General features: G+C 39.9%; 1 protein-coding gene across 11 annotated transcripts in view; it reads left to right on the forward strand.

The window, feature by feature from the left end:
- SCUBE1 (signal peptide, CUB domain and EGF like domain containing 1) overlaps positions 1–19,364 on the forward strand; it is a 213,891-nt gene that overhangs the window by 169,828 nt on the left and 24,699 nt on the right. For all 11 annotated transcript variants that reach the window (XM_035540961.1, XM_035540960.1, XM_035540959.1 and 8 more), the window contains 3 exons: positions 12,775–12,891; positions 14,480–14,602; positions 17,848–17,967. In XM_035540961.1, coding sequence (XP_035396854.1) covers positions 12,775–12,891; positions 14,480–14,602; positions 17,848–17,967 — 360 coding nt within the window. The remainder of the gene's footprint in view (positions 1–12,774; positions 12,892–14,479; positions 14,603–17,847; positions 17,968–19,364) is intronic.

Raw genomic sequence — 19,364 nt, forward strand, 5'->3', positions numbered from 1 at the left:
AGAACTTTGTTTTCTTAAAAAAATGTTGGGAAAGTAGTGACTTTAATTGCATTTTAGATTGTCCTAGCAAAACAATGGTAAGAGGATAAACATAATAGGAGCTAAAGCCAATTGCCTCCTACTGGGTTCCTCAGGTTAATAGAGGAGCCTGAGCACAACAAAGCCCTCATGTAATGGAGAGGAACTGCAGGGTGGGAAAGAGCTCAGACAGGTAAACATAGGCCCAAGAGCAAGGGTTCTGTCTGGGAAATCTACAGGCCATCTAGCGTTGACACTATTTCAGTTGCCAATATTAAGCTCATCACACAAAAACTTAGTCTTTTGCCTTCTTGTCTCTACATCTCTCTCTCTTTCACCTTCTATCTCAGCAGATTCAGCCCTCCAACAGCCCTCAAGGCTTGGAGGCCCTTATGTTTCCACTAAGGATTTGTGTCCAACTGTCACATGTAGAAATACCTCTACAACCTATACAAGCAACTTGACTCAAGAGGATCTTTATTTTCTTACCATAGATAATTCTGTGTTTCAAAAGCTTGTCTCAAAGACTCTCTGTTCATAATGTGTCGGGGCCATGAAGCTAATAAAGGCAATGTCAGATACGTGTTGGCGGTGGTGGCCCCCAAATGCAGAACAATGCATTTGTTAGCATGTGCATATTCTTTTCATATTAACAATGAAGGTGTGATTGTCGAAATGCTCATGCAGGGCACTGAGAAGAGCTGTCATGAGAGAACTACACATCCTGATGCCCACAGTGCTACAACTTTGTTGGTGCTAGCATGCGTAACAGATCAGACTGATCACAAATGTCACTGAGTGTAGTTGCACTTGCATTCTCCAAGCTAAGCATTCAGAGGTGTGGTTTTAACTCAGGCTCATTTATCATAGCTTTGTTGACCTTTCTCTGATTTGCCATCACCGAAAGGTTCCAAATTACTCTTTCTTTGCTCTTGTACATGGCCTTTCGTCAAGCAGTTTCAGCCCTTCCAGAACCAATAGTGGGTAGATTTTGTAGCTCTTAGGGAAAAAAAAATAGCAAAGTTCTTAGTTCCACTCATTTCCTATTGATTTTAAAAGTAGTAGGTTCTAAAAATGAACAATATTGTTGAAGGTACTTGTGCATTGCTGATATTATTATCTTTTGTTGTATTTAGCAGATAGCTGTGCACTACTCGGATTCAGATCCCTATAGTGCATTTTAAAATCTTTAAAAAATTCTTTAGAAGTCCTTTTAAAAATTGTTACAAGGATAACAATAAACACAAAGTAGGATGAAAGCAACTGCCATGAGCTCATGGTGAGACTAAGTGCAATGAGCTTGACAGTGAAAACCATATTTGAAATCTTCCTTTCCAAATGCCTTTTTAGAACACCTCCCTTCATGTCTGTGACCTTAGCAGTCTTACTAATTTTATGCCATTGTGTCTAGTTATTAGTATGTTTTCTTCCTATTCCATAGGAGACCCAGAAAACTTTCTCGCGTGCAAAAATAATATTTCTTCTTTTAACCTTCTTTATTTTAAAGTATCTCCAGACCTGTCTCTGGTGATTGGTGAGTTTCTCTGCAAACCCTCCTCGGAGACTCCACTAGCTGAGGGCTCTTCTGCCCTCTCTGCCCCCTTTCCCTGCCCAAGAGCAGATGGGGATCCCTCAAGTTTCTTCTCTTGGAGTACACGAGTACTCAATCTGAGGGTGTCTAGAGGGTGTCTGTACAGACAGGATATGTGGAACGTGTCACAGATGTATAGGCGCCTTGCAGTGTGTGCTCCCAGGAGGTGACCCATCTTCAGCTGCAGCACAGGTCTCTGGCCTCTCCCCAGCTCCAGAAGCTCAGACATCTGGTAAAGCAGGTCAGTAAATTACACACTACATTGACTAAGGTTATCTCTCAAGTGATTTCACAGATTGAGGGAGAAGCCATGGCAGTGTTGGTTGAAATATGGTGAGAGGCACTGGGAAATATGGGGCTAAGGAGAACTGAGGATGTGTTACCTGATGTAAGTGACAAGGTGAATAGTCTGCATATAAGAAACAAACATTTCTCATTAGATATGAAATGTACTGCTGCCTTCTACTCAGAGAGCCTCAGTACCCAGCATCTGGTTTCTCATTCCTCTATCAGTTATGACAGCTGGTCAAATTCAGAATTGCTGACCAGTTCAGCTCAGCTGAAGAGGAAGAGAAGTGAAGGAAGAGGCTTGGCTTAGCAATACTGAGGCCACATTCCTTTTTCTCCTCAGCAGTCCCATGGGCAGCTCCATTCTCCAGCTCCTCTTGCAGTGCCAAGATTTAGCAAGTAGCTTTGTGTTGAAAATATTGGAAGAAATGATTGTCTTCTAGAAAGGGAAATTATCGGGTAGTCCTCTACCATTATTCTGTTTTCAGTTTGCTGCTTCTTACCAAAAAAAAGAATGTAGTGGGGTCTTTCATAGTGCTGCAGAGAAAAAATGTTGAAAACTTTTTACTTTGCCAAACAGCAAAGAAATAATAATGTAATAGTAATGATGATGGTGATGATGATGTATTTCATGACAGAAATGTAAAAACCCTTGGGCCAAATCCCACCATCTTTATTCAAAGATACCCCCAAAGACCCCAAAGTTAGCTGCCAAGTTTTGCCTGGCTGAAATTGCCAAATTCTTCAGTTTCCATCCAAAACTATAAATCTTCCCAGCTCCTAAGGCAAACCTTTTGGTGATCCAAAAGCAAGCAAATGGTTCTGTGGCTGATGCATGAGGCAGAACAAAACCATACTGACTGGTAGCAGAATTGGCTCTGCAGTGCTGACAGGAAGAGGAATGTACGGTGGTCAGTTGACTTGGCACATGCATTAAGGGGAACACATAGGGAATAGATATTTACAGCATTAAGATGTCATTTTGCAGCCCCATTTCTGCAGATTCTGAGAAAGCCCTGAGGGAAGCTTGTAGAAGAGAACGAGCTTGTGGACTGTGTGTGGAAGAAAATTAAAAAGGGATTTTTTGAAAGAAATGGAGAAGAAAAGGGAAAATTAATTTGTTGGTACATGAGATCACATAAAACTCCCTTGGAAGAGTTCCTAAACAAAGGATTGTATTTACTCTGGAGAGGGAGTAAACAGTTTAGACCTACAATTTTATTGCCAAGTCTCAGTGTTTAACCTTCTTTCCTTCTGCTTTCAACCCCCAGAGATAGCAAAGCGGTTTCCAGAAAGTGCAGTTGGGTACTTATAATAGGTCTGATAGCAAAGATAAAGAAAACAAGCTGCTACTTGCCTTTAAAGACTCTCCCAATTGTACTGTCTTGTTCTTTCCAACTGCAGTTCCCTTTGCTGTAACTTCTGGGTAAACAGTGGGAAGCCAACTGTTCTGATGTTAATGATGATGATGAGTTTGCTGGGTTAAGAGTTGTCCCGTTGGTGCATAGCATCAAAGAAAGATCTGACTACTGCAGTTCCTCTAACCACTGAAGGGGCCAATGAATGATTACCATCTTCTGAACTTCACTGCTCTGGTGATATGAATTAATAGAGGCAGCCAGCCAGCCCAAGGGAACTACTTAGTTGAGTTTTCCTTTCTTGTGTGTAACCTCAGACCCAACAAGATACTACAAGAAATACATCAAGAGGTACTTGCTGATTCCTGGAAGGATCAGGTATGCACTACACTCTTATAAGAGAAATTATTCAGCCTTTACCAGATTTAGCAATTAAAAAAGATTGCACTAATTTGAACTCTAAAAAATAAACTGATGGAGGACACTAGGAATTTACTCCAGGAAAACATCTAGACCATCCGTTCAGGAAGAGGGATGCTTTTGGAGGTTACCAAGGAAAGTGCTAGATGCTGCTTAAGTGCAGGAGGTCAGGCTAAATGAGCATGGTCATCTTGCTAGTATTAAATAAACTCATTCTATCAAAATAAATGTCCAGTTTCTGTCCACAGTGGTAGGACTTAGAAGACTTTAGTCAGCCTTGGACATGTAGCAGAAGTGTGAGTACACACAGAAAGAAGAAATCAGTGATGTCCAGATATTCCTTAGAGCACAATATGAGTATCTGAAGCCATCAGACCAGAATGATAAACAGTAGAGACAACTGTGGCTCCCTAAATTGCATTTGCACCAGAGCTATAGAGTGGTAATTCTGCATTTAGTACTCTACAAAGACAGAGAAAGACACAGCCTTTCTTAAGAGTGATGATCAGCAGTTTGACAGCCTCAAGAACAGAGATAAGAGGTTATTGAAGTTATTATGGGTACAGATAGCCTGACAGGGAGGTGAAGACAAGCTGTTTCCAGGATCTCAATATACTGGATAAACAGGATATACAGACATAAAAAGATACTGAGGCAGTGAGGTAGAACTATGTAGATGATAATACTAGCGGTCCTTACTGCAGCTATGGACTGGAAAGGATGGGCCTCACACTCTAGGCATTGCATACCACACTGACTTAAAAGGAAACCATGGCCTAGTTGCATCTTCCAGGGCATTTGGCTGCTCAGCAGAGTGCTGCCTTCTTGCTCAGCCAGCCTGGATGGGCTGGCAGGCTCAAGGTCCGTGGCGACCCTACTGCTGCCACAGAAGCTTGGGCTACCAGGTAGCGTGCAAGAAAGCAGCTCCCTCAGGATGGTGAACCCAGAGGAATGACTCTAATTAGTGAAGTCAGTGTTAAGCTACTGCAGTCCTAGAAAGTGTTGCCCTCTGGGGCAGCAAGTACCTTCTGTGAGTTGCAGAGCAGAAGCTAACTTGAGCCCAAAGTCCACCAGTGGGAACATCATTGGACGCACATCCGAGTGACCCTGGTGTCACTGCAGGTCCTTATCGATTTCACGGCTCCCATGTGGACAAAGACATGGACCTACTTGTAGCATTGCTGCCTAAATCTATTGCTAGAGATCAGAGACATGCTATTTGCTACTAGTGAAATCAAGGGTACAACTAAATGCTTTATTTAGACTGGGAAAACTAGATTAACTCTAATTTGCTATGGGCAAATTTTTGTTTGTGAACTGAACCAAGGCAGCCTGTTTAAATAATGCATGGAGCAGTGGTCCTATCTTTATTAGAGTGGGTAGGAAGCAAAAAGTGGTAGGAAGCAAAAATTCTGCAAAATTTGGCACTAACTGCTTCCGTGTGCCTATCCCTGATATAAAAAAATAGTTTCATTTTGTAAATCCTTGCCCTGTCTCCTCTGTGGGATGCTTACATAATAAGTCACAGGTTTCTAATTATTTATTGCATCTGTCTCTAGTATATTTTGCAAGTTTCTTTTACATTTTATATAGATTTGTTTTACTACCACTTTGCATTCTAAGAACAAATCATCTGTAATAAAAAGCACATTTTCTTGCAAGCAGAATCAATTTCCTTCAGAAGTCTTTCATTCCCTGATTAGCATGTTACATTTGGTCTTCCCTAATCACAACTGTGAGCAATAAAATTCTTAAATAAATAAATGCTCTGGTCCGAGTCAATGTTAGTCATAATGGACGGTTTCCTACTTAAATTTCTGAAACACAAGATGTGACTGGGCTACTTAGATACTTACATTCACATTAAAAATAAAACAATTAAGGCCAGATCTGTTTTTCTGCAGATCATTAGTATGTTATTAACAATTAAGTCTCAGCAGCAAGTTGATTTGATTGCAAGTCAGTATTGTTGTGGGAAGCCTAAATGGGTGTGGTTTTTCAATTACTTTTAAGGGTTTGGGGTTATAGGTTGGTTTGGTGTTTTTTTTCCTTATTTGTTAGCCTGCTTCAAAAGCACTCAGTGAGAAAGCAATGAAGTAGAAGTTTTGCCTATTACTAGGTCTTTCCATGTTTCCTCTTCATTCGTTTTATTTTTGTAGACCCTGAAATGTAAGAAGGTAGCTATAAGCCGTTCCTTCTGGTTGGTGCTGGATGTGTATTAGAGAGTTATGTTCTCAGATGGAGGATGTATTTTTACTAACGGTGAATAGGAGTAAGTCACTGTGGATCAGAAAACTTGAGCTGTGGTGGAAACCCCTCTTGTGGCTGCTGTAGCAAAATAATACCTTTCCCAATAGTGAATTTAAACCAGCATTTGTTGGAGAGCAGAGTTTGAATCATGGCTCCCTATGGTCCAGCAACCACTCAGATTAAGATACATGGTTTCCCTGATGTCTGTCAAATATTGTTGGAAACCACTCTGGCTGGGCTGTAAGGTGAACAACGTTACATGAGTGGTATGAATTCCCTGCAGAAACTGGAGGATGGAGGTGGGGGGGTAAGATAGAAAATCACTTTCAGTCAAAAATACGTATAAAAAAGCATTAGTGTTTATTTTAAAAACATCATCTAACAGTTTTTTAGAGTTTCTATGTATGTGTGCTTAATGAATGAGAAAAAGGAGAAGCGCTGTTTCTTAGAGGAGCCAGTGACTTGGAAGCTGAGGACTGTGAGCAGAAACGTTCTGCCTAGCCTTGGGTTTGCTCTGTGTGCGTGATCAGTTGAGTGGGGTACTCCACAATGAGTCTGCATTTGACTGGGGCTTAAACGCAAACTGAGGGTGTGTGAGAAGGCCGAAACAAAGCTATGTGTTGCAGACTCTTGCACAGGGAGAATGACTCCCGCTGTGGTGCCGCACTGGGAGATAACCCCTCTGTACTGATCGGTTGCTTTGTGTGTCCCAGTGGGACACCTGGGCCATCACTTCCAGCAAGGGGCCGAACACTACTGGCACATGAATCAGAAAGCCGCAGATTCCTTGCTGCGTATATTCTTCACGGCATCCTGAGCAGCATTGAAATATATATAAGTCTTTGCTGCAATAATGAAGGTATACTTAACTGGGAGAAGGATTGGGAGCGTATGAAGTAATGACTATGATAGCACCTCAAAGTATTAATGTGATATTGTGACCTTTTTTGGCTGAGGTCATCTATCAGCATTCAGGGTGTCAGGAGTCACTTTCAGTGATAAAGGAATTGATAGAAGAAATGGATATTTATTTTTATTTTACTTTATATTTCTGTGCAAAAAGTCATTCTATTCTATTTCTATTTAATACAGCACATTTAAATTTAATCTATATATTTTGTATATATGCCATGATCTAGCGTATACTCCATGTCTTCCCTCACAGAGGCAAATCAAATATAAGATGGGTTCTTTGTTTACAGTGCCCAGAACTGATCCAGTCTGCACCCATAGATTTTATTGAGTGTCTCAGAGCCCCTCCTGTATTGTTCTCTATGTTATAAATAGTACCGTCAAATAATAGTGACCTCCTTTACCATGTCTATTTTCAGACCACATGAAAAATATGTCAAACAACAAGACCAAACTCTTATTCAAGCATCATGTGGCCTGTATTTTGGAAGGAGACTCCCAGTTTCATAAATTAACCTATTTGTTTAATGCATGTCTCTGAGAAAAACTGTCCTGATGGCCATTAGGTTACACTAACTAATTTAATCGCTTGTTATTAGTATTAACAAATAAAATGACATTAAGGAAGAAAAAAGGGGGGAGGAGGCATATATTTTTGCAATAAATTTTTAACATGTGATTGGCCAAGCTGAGCACTGAATTGTTCAGTTCTATAACCACAACACAAGATCACCTATGTACTATGTGCGAGGTGAATTTTGCGTGTGTGTATTCTGACTGGAAATCATAACAGATTCTACATTGGTTTGCAGTCCTCAAAGCATCTCCAAATCCACTGTTCTTTATCAGCCTTGCTTTTAAATGTTTAGCATTGAGCTGTTTGCTTGCAGTGCTAATGCTTTTTGAAATGCCCTGCATTGCACTTAAATTTTCTCATCATTGATTTCTTTTAATTTCTCTGAAATTTATTGTAGAGGAAAAAAGCAATGGCAATCAAGAATATAGGGCACTGCATTTGAGGAATTGGAGTACAGAAAGAAGCCTTTCACTTCAGAGCTGCTGGTGAGAATCCAGCTCAGCTTCAGATTTAGCAAAAATCATTACTGTGTGATGGCTTCTTGGTGCCCTGCACTCTACATCCACAAATGAGTCAGCATCCGCATCACACAAACCATCAGAACAATTAATGCTACTGTAATTGGGAGTCTTCTGGCAGCACCAGTGGAAAGGGCAGGGACTGAGTGAGCATGGAAAAAGAGCTGTTTTCTCCCTGCTCCTTCAGGTCACCTTTGAGACATAACTGTGTGAGGAAACCTTTAAGAAATTAGCTCTGTGGTAGCTCTCCTTCTGGAGAAAAATGGAAGACTTTACTTGCCATTACTGACAATCTGACACCCACTTACAAACATTATATTCAAGAACAAGAAAGATCATTAAGAGATTGTTTAATGTGTGAAAGCATGAACTTAAAATAAAAATGGTTGAACTAACAAGAAAATCCAAAGTGCTGTCTTAAAATAATAGGAACAGAGCCCAGCAAATATTATAAAGCCTGACCACCATTGGCAACAGTTTTTTCCCTCAAAAATACAGAAAATCCTGCTCTTTTATTAAACCATTGAACAGTCTCTTCAATTTGAATCTGTCTCCTTGGAGATGAGAATGTGGATTGATAGAAGTAATTCTGGACTTCAGGCTGAGATGATGCCTCAATGTCATGGAAACATTGACTGGAAGGAGAGCTGTCAGCAACACTGGATACCATAAACAGAGTGCCTTTAGGGAGGTCTGGGGCATCTGGTGTGCACATGGATCACAGAATGGTGGAGGTTGGAAGGGATCTCTGGAGGTCATCTGGTCTGGTCCCTGAAACTGGCACTTACACAGACCCATCTGCTGTGAACTGGGGAGTTCTTCACCTTAGAATTTATATGCTACCAGCAGAAAAACTACCTCTGGCAGGAAACTCGTCCTGTATTATCAGAGATTAATTTAGCTCTATAGTTCCCATAAGCCTCAAACAGTTAAACTGTGAAGATGTCTCTTAATACGCTGAAATAACACAACCACATCTGCTGATTATAGTGGTGAATGTGATAAAGAATTATTGGCTAAGTGAAAGTAAAAAGAATGTGCTAGATATCAGATTAGCAAAATAAGATTAGTGCTAGCAAATCTGAAAGGTTCTGAGACAGCTTAGGCTATTTTTGAATTCATGCCATATTCAACTAAAAATAGACTAGAGACTTCAAGGTTTTTTTCCACTGCAGTTCCTCAAAAGCAAAACTTTTTGACTCCTCATGATAAAATGATTCAAAAATGTAATTTAAATGGAGCACCTCAAACCGAAAAGTTCAGAGTGAGTGACCCAATACAAAAAATTCTGTTTGTGTGAGCATGTGCACATGTTTGTGGTGAGTTTGACCACAAAACCAAAAGACAATTTGTTTATTTTCAGTGCTTTAGCTGTAACCTGACGCATCCCTGCTTTTGTATTTTTGGGTTTCTCTTCAATAGATAACACTAGCAGATTGTGTAGTTGTGTTTATAGAGAGAAGACAAAGATTAGATACCTACGTTCTTTCTCAGTTGTGTGGTGTGCACAATTTGAAACCCAGGTCTGTGAGTGTGGAAAAGTAGAGTAATTCCCTGCTCTTCATTTTCTTATGAGATATACCTGTATCATGAGGGTAGTGGGAAATAAACGCATCCTTTCAGAGTAAATATGGAGAAGTGTTGTGGAGCACTACAAAGGCATGAGGGCCAACTTCACTGTTTCTGGGAGATGGGGGATCACAGCACCCAGAACACAGGTTTTGGAGTTTAGAAGGAAAAAAAAAAAAAAAAAAAAACGCAAGAGGATTTCAGCATCCAGTATCACACCACGGCTTTCTTTTAGTGAAGAGCATGTTGTGCATATTTTTCCCTTTTCTATGACCAGTGCTGAATTCCTCAGGGGACTGGTGATTCTTCAGATACGGTGCTGTGGAAAACTTGATCCCTTGGGCAGTGCCTAGCCCTACCCTCAACAGGCACGGAGCAGAGGGGAGCAAAGGGCTTGTTGTTGAGCAAGGAAATGTCTGTGCGGAGGCTTTCCACATGCAATCAGCCAAAGCAAGAAGCTGAATTCAGCAGAGGTTGAATTTATGAGAACAGCAGCAGGAGGTGGGATGAGGGATTTAAATGGCTAAAAAATGCTTTTTATAGTGCTCTTTGTATTATAATAAAAGTGTTTGGTTCAGCATCTTTGCTAGTCAGTGTAAGCAATATAACTTTATGAGTAGCTGATATTTCATGCAATAATTCATGCAATAGAAATGCATTTGTCCATCTTGAGTGCCTGTTGCTTGGCAAGCAGATGACTGGTCTTATTAGACAGACTGTTGTTTCCACAGGCAAGGTGCGGTACATGTCCTTGTTAATGTGAAGAAAAACCTGTAAAGGTCTAAGCCATAATGCATTACAGGACAAAGCAGCATGTGTGGAAGCAGCATGTAAACTCAGTTTAATAAAATAGTACAGGATAAGGTCACTATTGAGAAATATGAAATTATTTTTTTAAATAGTGCCTTCCATGCTAAGTCAGGCCAGAAAATGAGCTGCTTTTGTGAATTTCCTGCAATGCCATATACTGAACAAGGTTGCACGTGAATGAAACCATGATGTATGATATGGCTTCTTAAGCATTAAAAAAACTTTAAAACTGTAACTGCAGTGTTCATTCCCAAATGATTGTGCATTGCGTATTTATTTAGAGAAAACTGAAAGTTTGCCATCTATGTATATTCAAAAGCTTCATATTTCCAAGACCATAAAGAAAACCTTAAAAAGAAATTACTTTCACAACTCAAATAGTGATATTTTAAAATATATAGGAAAATGCATTAAAAATGAATAGGTGCAAAAATAGAAAATCTCAATTGTCTTTTTCTGGTACTTAATCATAACAAGTGGTTGATATGCATACATAGGACCAGATAGCGTAGATTTTTTGTTCATTATATGTATTTCATTTTAGTATGCATTTGAGCACTTGCTTTCTGTGTCGTGAATTCTCTTTCTGTGCATGTTTTGAAACACTCAGAATTGTGGCTCATATTAAATATATCTGTTTACAACATTGTAAATTTTTATATAAACTCTCACAAAGACTTTGGTTTTATGTATACATACATAAAAGCTTAATTTTTTAGTTCTTGAAGTTAAGTATTTGCATTTATAATAGCAAGATGAGATCCAGAATGTTTAATTAAAGATCAAAACTATATAAATAATACCTGGATAAAGGAAATGGGTACCGTAAAGTATATGTGATTTCCCACATTTTTTCAAGCACACATGCCTTTCTAAACATGCACAATGTGGAAGTCTGAGTTTATATATAGTAATGGTGTTGCTCAGGTTATGTTTATGAGCAACTCCAAAAAGTGTGCAAGCTATTAAGGAAACACCATTCCTTTCTATGTTTTTGTTGTTTGTTTTTTTTCTGAAGTTACATCTCTCAAATGATGCCATTGTATAAATTTATCTGTCCCTCTAACAGAAAAATTGATCATTGAAGAGGATTTACAAAAACCAATTGTTTAAGGATAAAATTCAGTCGAGTGCTGTTATTTTGCACACATTGCTATTTAAAGTACTTTTAATGTAGTGGCTTTCAGCAAGTTCATTCTGTGATGACTGCTGTCAAATAAACCTTTATATTGCCCTGCTCAGCAAAACCTTTGTACTGTCTTTGAAGTAATGTGCTGTTAATTGCTTTCTTCCTGGGCTGCTGGATGGAAGAGACTATGTAAATAAGGGTTTCACATTAGTGAGCACCAATAATTAGAAATGCCTTACTTTTTGAAGGGGAAGAGGTCAAATTCTCTTGACTTAGGTAGAATGTGCACTTTGGAGGTGTTCAAGGCCAGGCTGGATGGGGCTTTGAGCAACCTGGTCAAAGTGGGAGGTATCCCTGCCCATGGCAGGGGGGTTGGAACCAGGTGGTCTGTAGGGTCCCTTCCAGTCCACACCACTCTGTGACTGATTCCCTATCTCTTAGGTGCAGCCCATCTGTTCCTAACCATAGTTTATTCTCAGGTAATATTCTGCTTATGCCCCTTGTATCTGTGCAAGTAGTGCCCCTTGTAGTCTTACGTAGGCAGAGCAGAAGTCTGAGCAGCTCCCTGTCCTGGTGAGTAAGATGTGAGAGGAATGGTAACTGTTCAGTAGTCAGCAAATTCTTGTCCTGCTGGGTAAGATGTCGGAGCAGTGGTCAACTGCTCAGTGAAGTTAGTAGTATTCACTGGAGGGATTGGCAGGCACTTCTTTTCACCCATGTAGACTACTAACAAGAACGTGTGCCTGCGAGGTGGTAGCTGTTCCTCTGCTTTCCCCGAGCAACAGAGGAGCTGAGCACCCACATTGGTCAAGTGCTGTTTCTTGGAGCTGAGGTCAAACATACCACAGACCATGGCAGCTCTCTGTATTAGGGCATTCTTCTCATTTGCTCTTGTGCAAGTGTTAAACTCATGCTATTCCATTTTGAGTGAAAACTATTCAACTTGGTGGTTATGCAGGAAGTGAAAAGAGAGAATAAGATGTGATTCAACTCAAAGGTTTTTTTCCATTGTGCCACTAACACCAACAAACCCAAAAAACCTAAATAACCCCATAGTCCTTCTGGGAAAACATGATCAGAAGTTAAATGTTGCCACCTAATGGTGAATATCTATAATACAGTTTTGATGTTTTGTCTTTTATTACCTTGCTCTGTGTAGCTGCAAGTCCTTCCTTCATTAGGCACTAGACGAATGAAACTGGTGTTTTATTCAGATTTTACCTGGGAAGAGATCTGCTAGCTTATCATGAACAAGATGTTGCAGCTGGATGTGAAATTGCAGCTATTCAGTTCAAATGAATTCTAACTTCTTAATGCTTTTTCTGTGAATTCAGATATAGATGAGTGTTCCTTTGAAAGGACCTGTGATCACACCTGCATCAACTACCCTGGAAGCTTTGAATGTCTCTGCCATAAAGGCTACACTTTGTACGGGCTGACACACTGTGGAGGTTTGGAAACTGAGTTTTGCTCATTTGTTTACTTGTTTGCTTTGTGAACTGTTTACTGAGCAGCCATTCTTCCACAGATTCCAGAGGAAGACGTGGCTAATAGGGCTAGGCCTGCATATGTTAATTGGTGCAGGACCTAGGTGTGCGCTTGACCCCAGTCCCTCATTGTCCCCACTTCCTACCTGTACCTCATGCTCTGGCGTTGGACTGGGTCACTAGACTCCAAACCTGGGGCCTGGAGGGAATTGGTTTGATCTCCAGCACTGTTCCAGCAGGGTGTGTGGATTTACACAGGGCCAGGTACACAGCAGTTGGAGTTCAAGCTGGGGCTCAGGTGTGATTTGGAAAGGCAGGTAGACACTCAGCTTGTCAGCCGTTGTGGCCAGACCTCCCTTAGAAACATGTTCAGTGACAATTTTTCTCTGACAGTTAAATTTTGAGGCCTATCATTAAGGTAGAGTTTGAGCAATTCAGCGTATTTCATGTTGACCGTTGTCATTCCAGCTCACTTAAGCATACGTTAAATGGCACAACCTATGTGCCTTGTAGAAGTCGACTGAAGTAATGCTACTGTTTTAGCAAGCAGATGGGTAGGTATGTTTAAAGGGCAGAAACCACATGTTGTTGGGGTTAGCACAGTGCCTAAAACAGGGCTATGGTCCATAACGAGGGCTTTTAGATTATGGCTTTTTTAGTAAACTAAAGAGTCTGGAATAGCACATTGATGGTTTGCTGGTATCATATCACCATTTTGGCCTCTGCCATCTACTGCTCAAGATGCACCTGAGTGTGATCCAGGGGTAAGTACATGGCAGCACAACTGGTGAGCTTGATAGATAAACATACCTTCGGGTGTGGGGGGAAGAGGAGAAGAGAGATCAGACATGCTGGCACATATAAATTCTGATTGAATAGACTAAAAAGGTTATACCTCATATTGACCAAATACTTTTCTAATGTATCTAAAGTTGAAAGACTCTATGTGAAATATCAGTGATACGTATCTGGTAGCTGCTTGGCCTTCTTGGAAGCTTTCAGCTTTCATTTTTTTGTTTGAGGAGTAGAAGACTGAATAAACAACTACCTTTTAGCTCCTAGGTTCCTATCAAATATTATCATTTCCTTCACCTGAATCATTTCTAAAAGCAAACTCTGTGAATGACTATGGAAAATTTATTTCCCTGATATGTAAAAGTGATTGAATCTCACAGATGTTTATACCTTTTACATTTTTCATATAATGGAATGGTTATTGTCGAGATGTTGCAGAGACTTTCAGGTATGTTTTGTATCCTGTCAGTACTTCCAAGAATTTCAGTGTAACTAGTCCTGACAAGTAAATTGTATCAGATGTATAAATCCTTATAGGAATAGGAGTTATGTGTGTTTCTGAGGACAAATACATGCAGTGTGCACTAAATTGTTTGACAAGACTATCGCCTGTATTGCACACATTTATATAGGTGTAAATGTAGAAGATATAGTAGGTACAGATATTCTTATGTACATAATATTCCAGTGTACAGTATATACAGGGATACTGGGCACATATTATTGATATTGTTCTCAGTTTTAATTACCTTTTCAGATATCGATGAATGCAGCATCAGCAATGGCAGCTGTGACTATGGATGTCTGAATACAATGGGGAGCTATGAGTGTGTCTGTCCACCTGGAAAGAAACTGCACTGGAATAAAAAAGACTGCATTGGTAAGTAAGTTACTGACTCAGAGGTGACTGCAGTGATGCTCTATTTCTGCAGGAGAGTGGAGAAGCCTGGGGCTTTGTCTGAGGATTGCTGTAGGTGGACTGTAGAATGGGATATATGCTGGATTTTGTGTTGTTTTTTTTTTGATTTTATGATTCTGTGCCCACAAATCTAAGTCTTCCTACATTATTAGTTTACCTATCTTATAATTTTCTCCTTTTCTTGACATCCAACTCTGTGACCTTAAATGTAACTCAACTTTTTAAGAATCATTTAGAATACCCAAAATATTTAACTGTTTAAAAATAGGAGAAATTAAAGTTAATATTAATTCAAGCTAACATCTATATTCACAGCACCATACCCCAATTTTTCAAGTTCTTTCCAAAGGTATCCTGCTTATTATAAAGTACTGACAGTAACTGTATAAGAAGTATTAATTGCAATAAGTACAAATCCCAAGACCACTAAAATGATGACACGTACTGCTAATGCCACTTACTTTGTGGCAGATCCAAATATCTGTTCCAATCATTGTTCTTGTTTATCTTATAAGTAGATTATTTTTAATTCTGGAAGCACAATTTGATACATGGCAAATCTTGGACATGGCTACACCTGTTAGAAATATTTTCTATGAGATTATAATTCTGTTTTCATATTTTTAGTGGGAATTATATACCTTAGGTCTTTCCTAGGCAAATTAAAGTTGTTACTTTTTTTTTTAAACCATGAATAACTTATTGTGGATACATTTGGAACTGATGTCTAATACCTAATGGAGCAAGACACAAAAATAAGGGAAAGACCTTACTTAAGGGAATCTCCTGATAGACCAAGGGAAAGCACTGTATTCTGGAGTAGAGGGCACTGTGCCAGCCTCTTACATGATCAGGTGATTGTGGCATTTTTTCCACTTACATGGATACAGCACTATGGAAAGCACTTTATAACTGGAAGGGCTTGAGTTGGCTTTCAGCCTTTGCCACTGACTTTTTTTCTTAAGCACCATTAAGAACTTCATCTTCCTCACTTACCTTCAGATATATTACCTTCACTGTTACATAGCAAACTAAGTACAATAGGAATAAGAAATGGTTAACTCTTTGGTTTTGGTTTGGTTTGGTTTTAAGCTATCTACTGCATCTCCCTTGCAAAGTACTGGTTAGTCCTCTGGAAAGGGGTTCGTAAACTAATAGCAGGGACTAATGTTTTCTGAAGTCTGGTATACAGTTAGACCACAGAAGTTTTATGTTATACTCCCCCTCTATTAAGAATGCTGTTCCTATAATAACAAACTGTATTGAAAATATTTTCCTAATTGTAAATTTCTCTTCATTATTTGTAATACTCAGTTAGAGACACAAAATAGAATATCTTTCTCCATAAATACACACTGTTTTATCTGATGACTTTAATGAGGCTTAAAATGAGTGTCATCTCCCTGCTGCATTCTACATTTGCAGTAACAAAATCCTTTCGTGCTCAGCAATGACACTTTGCACTTGTGTTGTCTCTTCAGTCCAAAGAAATAATTTCTTTATAAACATCACCAAAGCAACAAAAAGGGCCTTAGGAGGGAGGTAAGTGGAGGATGATTATTCCCATATTTCAGATGTGAACATCAGGTGTGTTCAAGGGACTTGCATTTATTTGTATTTAACCAGCAGTGAGGCCAGGCCCACAATCCAAATGGCAGCTGCTGGAACCCTTCCTCTGCACTCAGGCCAAACCAGGCAAGGCTTATGTCAGCTACCACATTTGAACTGGCCTTTTTCATCCCAGCTTTACTGGGCTTTTCCCAAACCCTGGCCAACCCAAACCAGTCTGACTGCATCCTATGGGACTCAGATGCTGCAGCTCTGATACCCCCTACCTTGCTGTGGTTCAGTGGTGAGATGAGGGGTAGGAATAATAGCAGGTGCAGCAGCAAGGCCAGTCAGGAACTAAACAGGAGGCCAGTCAAGTCCAACTTGCAAGGTGAGCATGATTGGAGGAAGTATCAAATAACAACCAGAGGAAAAGCATATGTACCTGAACAAATTTTTTTATGGGGCTGAAACAGGAACTGTTCTGCAGACACCTGCCTGAGATTCAGCCAGCTCATGCAGCATGAAGTATCTGCTTGAAGAAGTGCCCAGCACCTCAGTCAGCCTCAGTGCAGAGTTCTGGAGGAAATGACTGGAGGAAAGAAGCAAGCAGTGAGGCTGCCTCTATCTGAGTTGCAGATAGACATGGCACCTACTGGCTGTAGCTGAGAATGCATCTAATTTCTAGGGAAAAAGATGTATTTAAAGAATATCTGAGTCCCAGAAGATGTTGAATTAAAATAGGTGCAGTATTATAATTATCAGTGGCATACCGTCATCTTTGGGGGAAGCACAGAGACTGGTCCAACAGCTCAACAATCGTATGTAGATTCAACTCAAATAAAAACTGTCATTCACCCAGATAAAGAGAGCAGTGTGAGTAAGACCTACAGGATATTCTGTCTTCAACCTACCATGAAGCCATGAGGAGAAGCTGGACATTTCCATTGTATGAGCTGCAATGTGCGTTGTGTGGTGGGTGCTGATGAGAAGTAGCTGACACTTATGTGCATGTCACAGTGTCCTTCCTAGCATAGCTCAGGGAATTTCAGCAGTGGCTGAAAGGACTGGTGGGACCATATACCCCCAGTCCCAGCATGTACTGCCTCACCCAGGCTTGGCTGGGAAGTTTTCTACTTTTAGAAGTTTAAGCATAGAACTGAGATGTAAGTCTGTGAGAGCTGGAGTGAGAAATAGAAAATGCTTTTACTGGTCATATGAATATATAGACCTTTGTGAGGGTGACTCCCATTTATGTTGTTGTAGTGGGCCTGCTGAACCAGAGAGCTATGCCTCCAAAATGGGGGGACAGGACTTCTGGACCTGTTGCTTCTGTGATCACACTGTGCATGCAGCATCATGCTCATAATTAGACACACCTGCATTTCACAGAACAGATCTGGAGTCCCAAAATGGAGGAATGGAAGAAAAGATTGGATCCAGTGTTTAGGCCTAAAAATGTGAAGGAGTTTCATTTCTAAGTCCAAGCACAAGATCCACATACTTCTCTCTGTTATGTGCTTATTTCAGAAATGCCTGGACCTGTGATTTTGCTTTGTTGCCACTTCTACCTTTCTGCACTGTTATAAACAAGTGGATGTGTGAGGTTCTGGGTTGTACAGTGTTTGATTTTTCTTCTTTTTTTTTTTTCTCCTCAGAGATGGTTAAATGTCTCCCGAATGCCAAACCTGCTCCCAAGGCTCAGCTAGTGTGTAGTAAAACAGGAGGAATAGAGAGCTGCTTCCTGTCATGCCCATCCAATACTCTTTTTGTTCCAGGTTTGTACAGAGTATTTATCCTTCTAAGTCTAGGATGTGACTTGATGATTTTTCTATGCTAATGTATTCATGATTCATGCACTCAGTTTTTGGTATGAACAACTGTAATTGAGCAAAATATCATTATAAATTAAATTTGGGCCAAACATTAAATACAAGAGCTGACTGCCTGTTACATTAGAGGTTTGGCCCTTAGTTGTTTAATTGAGGTGTCATTTGAAGAAAAAAAGAATGAAATTCCCCCCAAAAACTGAGATGTAACTACCGTAACCAACATGGTGCAAAAGAAAAAAAAATAAATCGTTCAGTCAAAAGTGGAGGAAAAACTGAACAGTTGATTTCCCTGCTAATTTTAGATATCATGTTATTCACTGTAAATAGAGACCCCTGAGCCTATCCAGGCATCTTCTTAAAAAAGTGGCCTGTGCATCATGTCCTGAAATAACCTGCAATCGTGTGACTGAGCAGGAGCAGAAACAAATCATTAAGTGGATGGTTCCTCTGACAGAGCACAGCATGAGGCAGGGGCAGGAGAGGAGCACTGGGACACTGAGCAATTTAATGCTGTGGCAGCCCCAGCTCTCATGCCACAGTAGTATGAAAATGCCATCAGTTCATCTGGGGACACCGTGGAGCAATGGATGGCCTAGCAACCGCTTAAAATCTGTCTTACGGTCTCATACAAAATGAATATAACTAAATCTGTCTCTGGAAATTGTATGGAAAAACCCTCTCTCACTTCAGTTTTTTCAGTTGCTGGGTTTTAATAAATTTTTTGGCAGTAGTTCAGCTGAGTGTTATAGAAACTCAAGCATCCTTTTTTTTTTTTTTTCCCTCCTCTTTTCTGTATCATTTGCTACAGGTAATTTTCATCTATACAGTTTTGCAGGGCAGGGGAGCTACGGGTTGAGATTACTTTTTTATGGATGTTCTCATCCTGACACAGGATTATTTTCCACAAGAGTGTCTCTACTTTTAATGTTAGTCCTGGCATTATATGCTGTAGAGCTGTTCACACTTTATTTTCAATTTAGCAGAGATTACCCATGCATTTATCTAATTTGTATGCATCAATACACAGTTTTATCTGTGCAGTATATAAACCCTTTTATGGTTCTAAGTATGTTATTTTTGTTTCTGCCAATAAGTTCTCTTGGTCTGAAGCTAACGTTATTACTAAAGTACATGGTTTACTTTTTAAATTACAGAAATGATCAAAGCACAAGGACTCTACCACAGACAAACACAGTAAAATATTTCCTAATTGTGCACCATGGAATTATTTTATTTACAGCTAACCTCATGCCAAACTGTTTATGAAATGTAAAGTTTCAGTGTTTGAAGAAACAAAATTTGTAGTCAACGTTGAAGCAGTAGGCTTTGGCAAGCTATTTCAG

Source organism: Cygnus atratus, chromosome 1 (genome assembly GCF_013377495.2).
Source record: "Cygnus atratus isolate AKBS03 ecotype Queensland, Australia chromosome 1, CAtr_DNAZoo_HiC_assembly, whole genome shotgun sequence".
NCBI classification, from domain to species: Eukaryota; Metazoa; Chordata; class Aves; order Anseriformes; family Anatidae; genus Cygnus; species Cygnus atratus.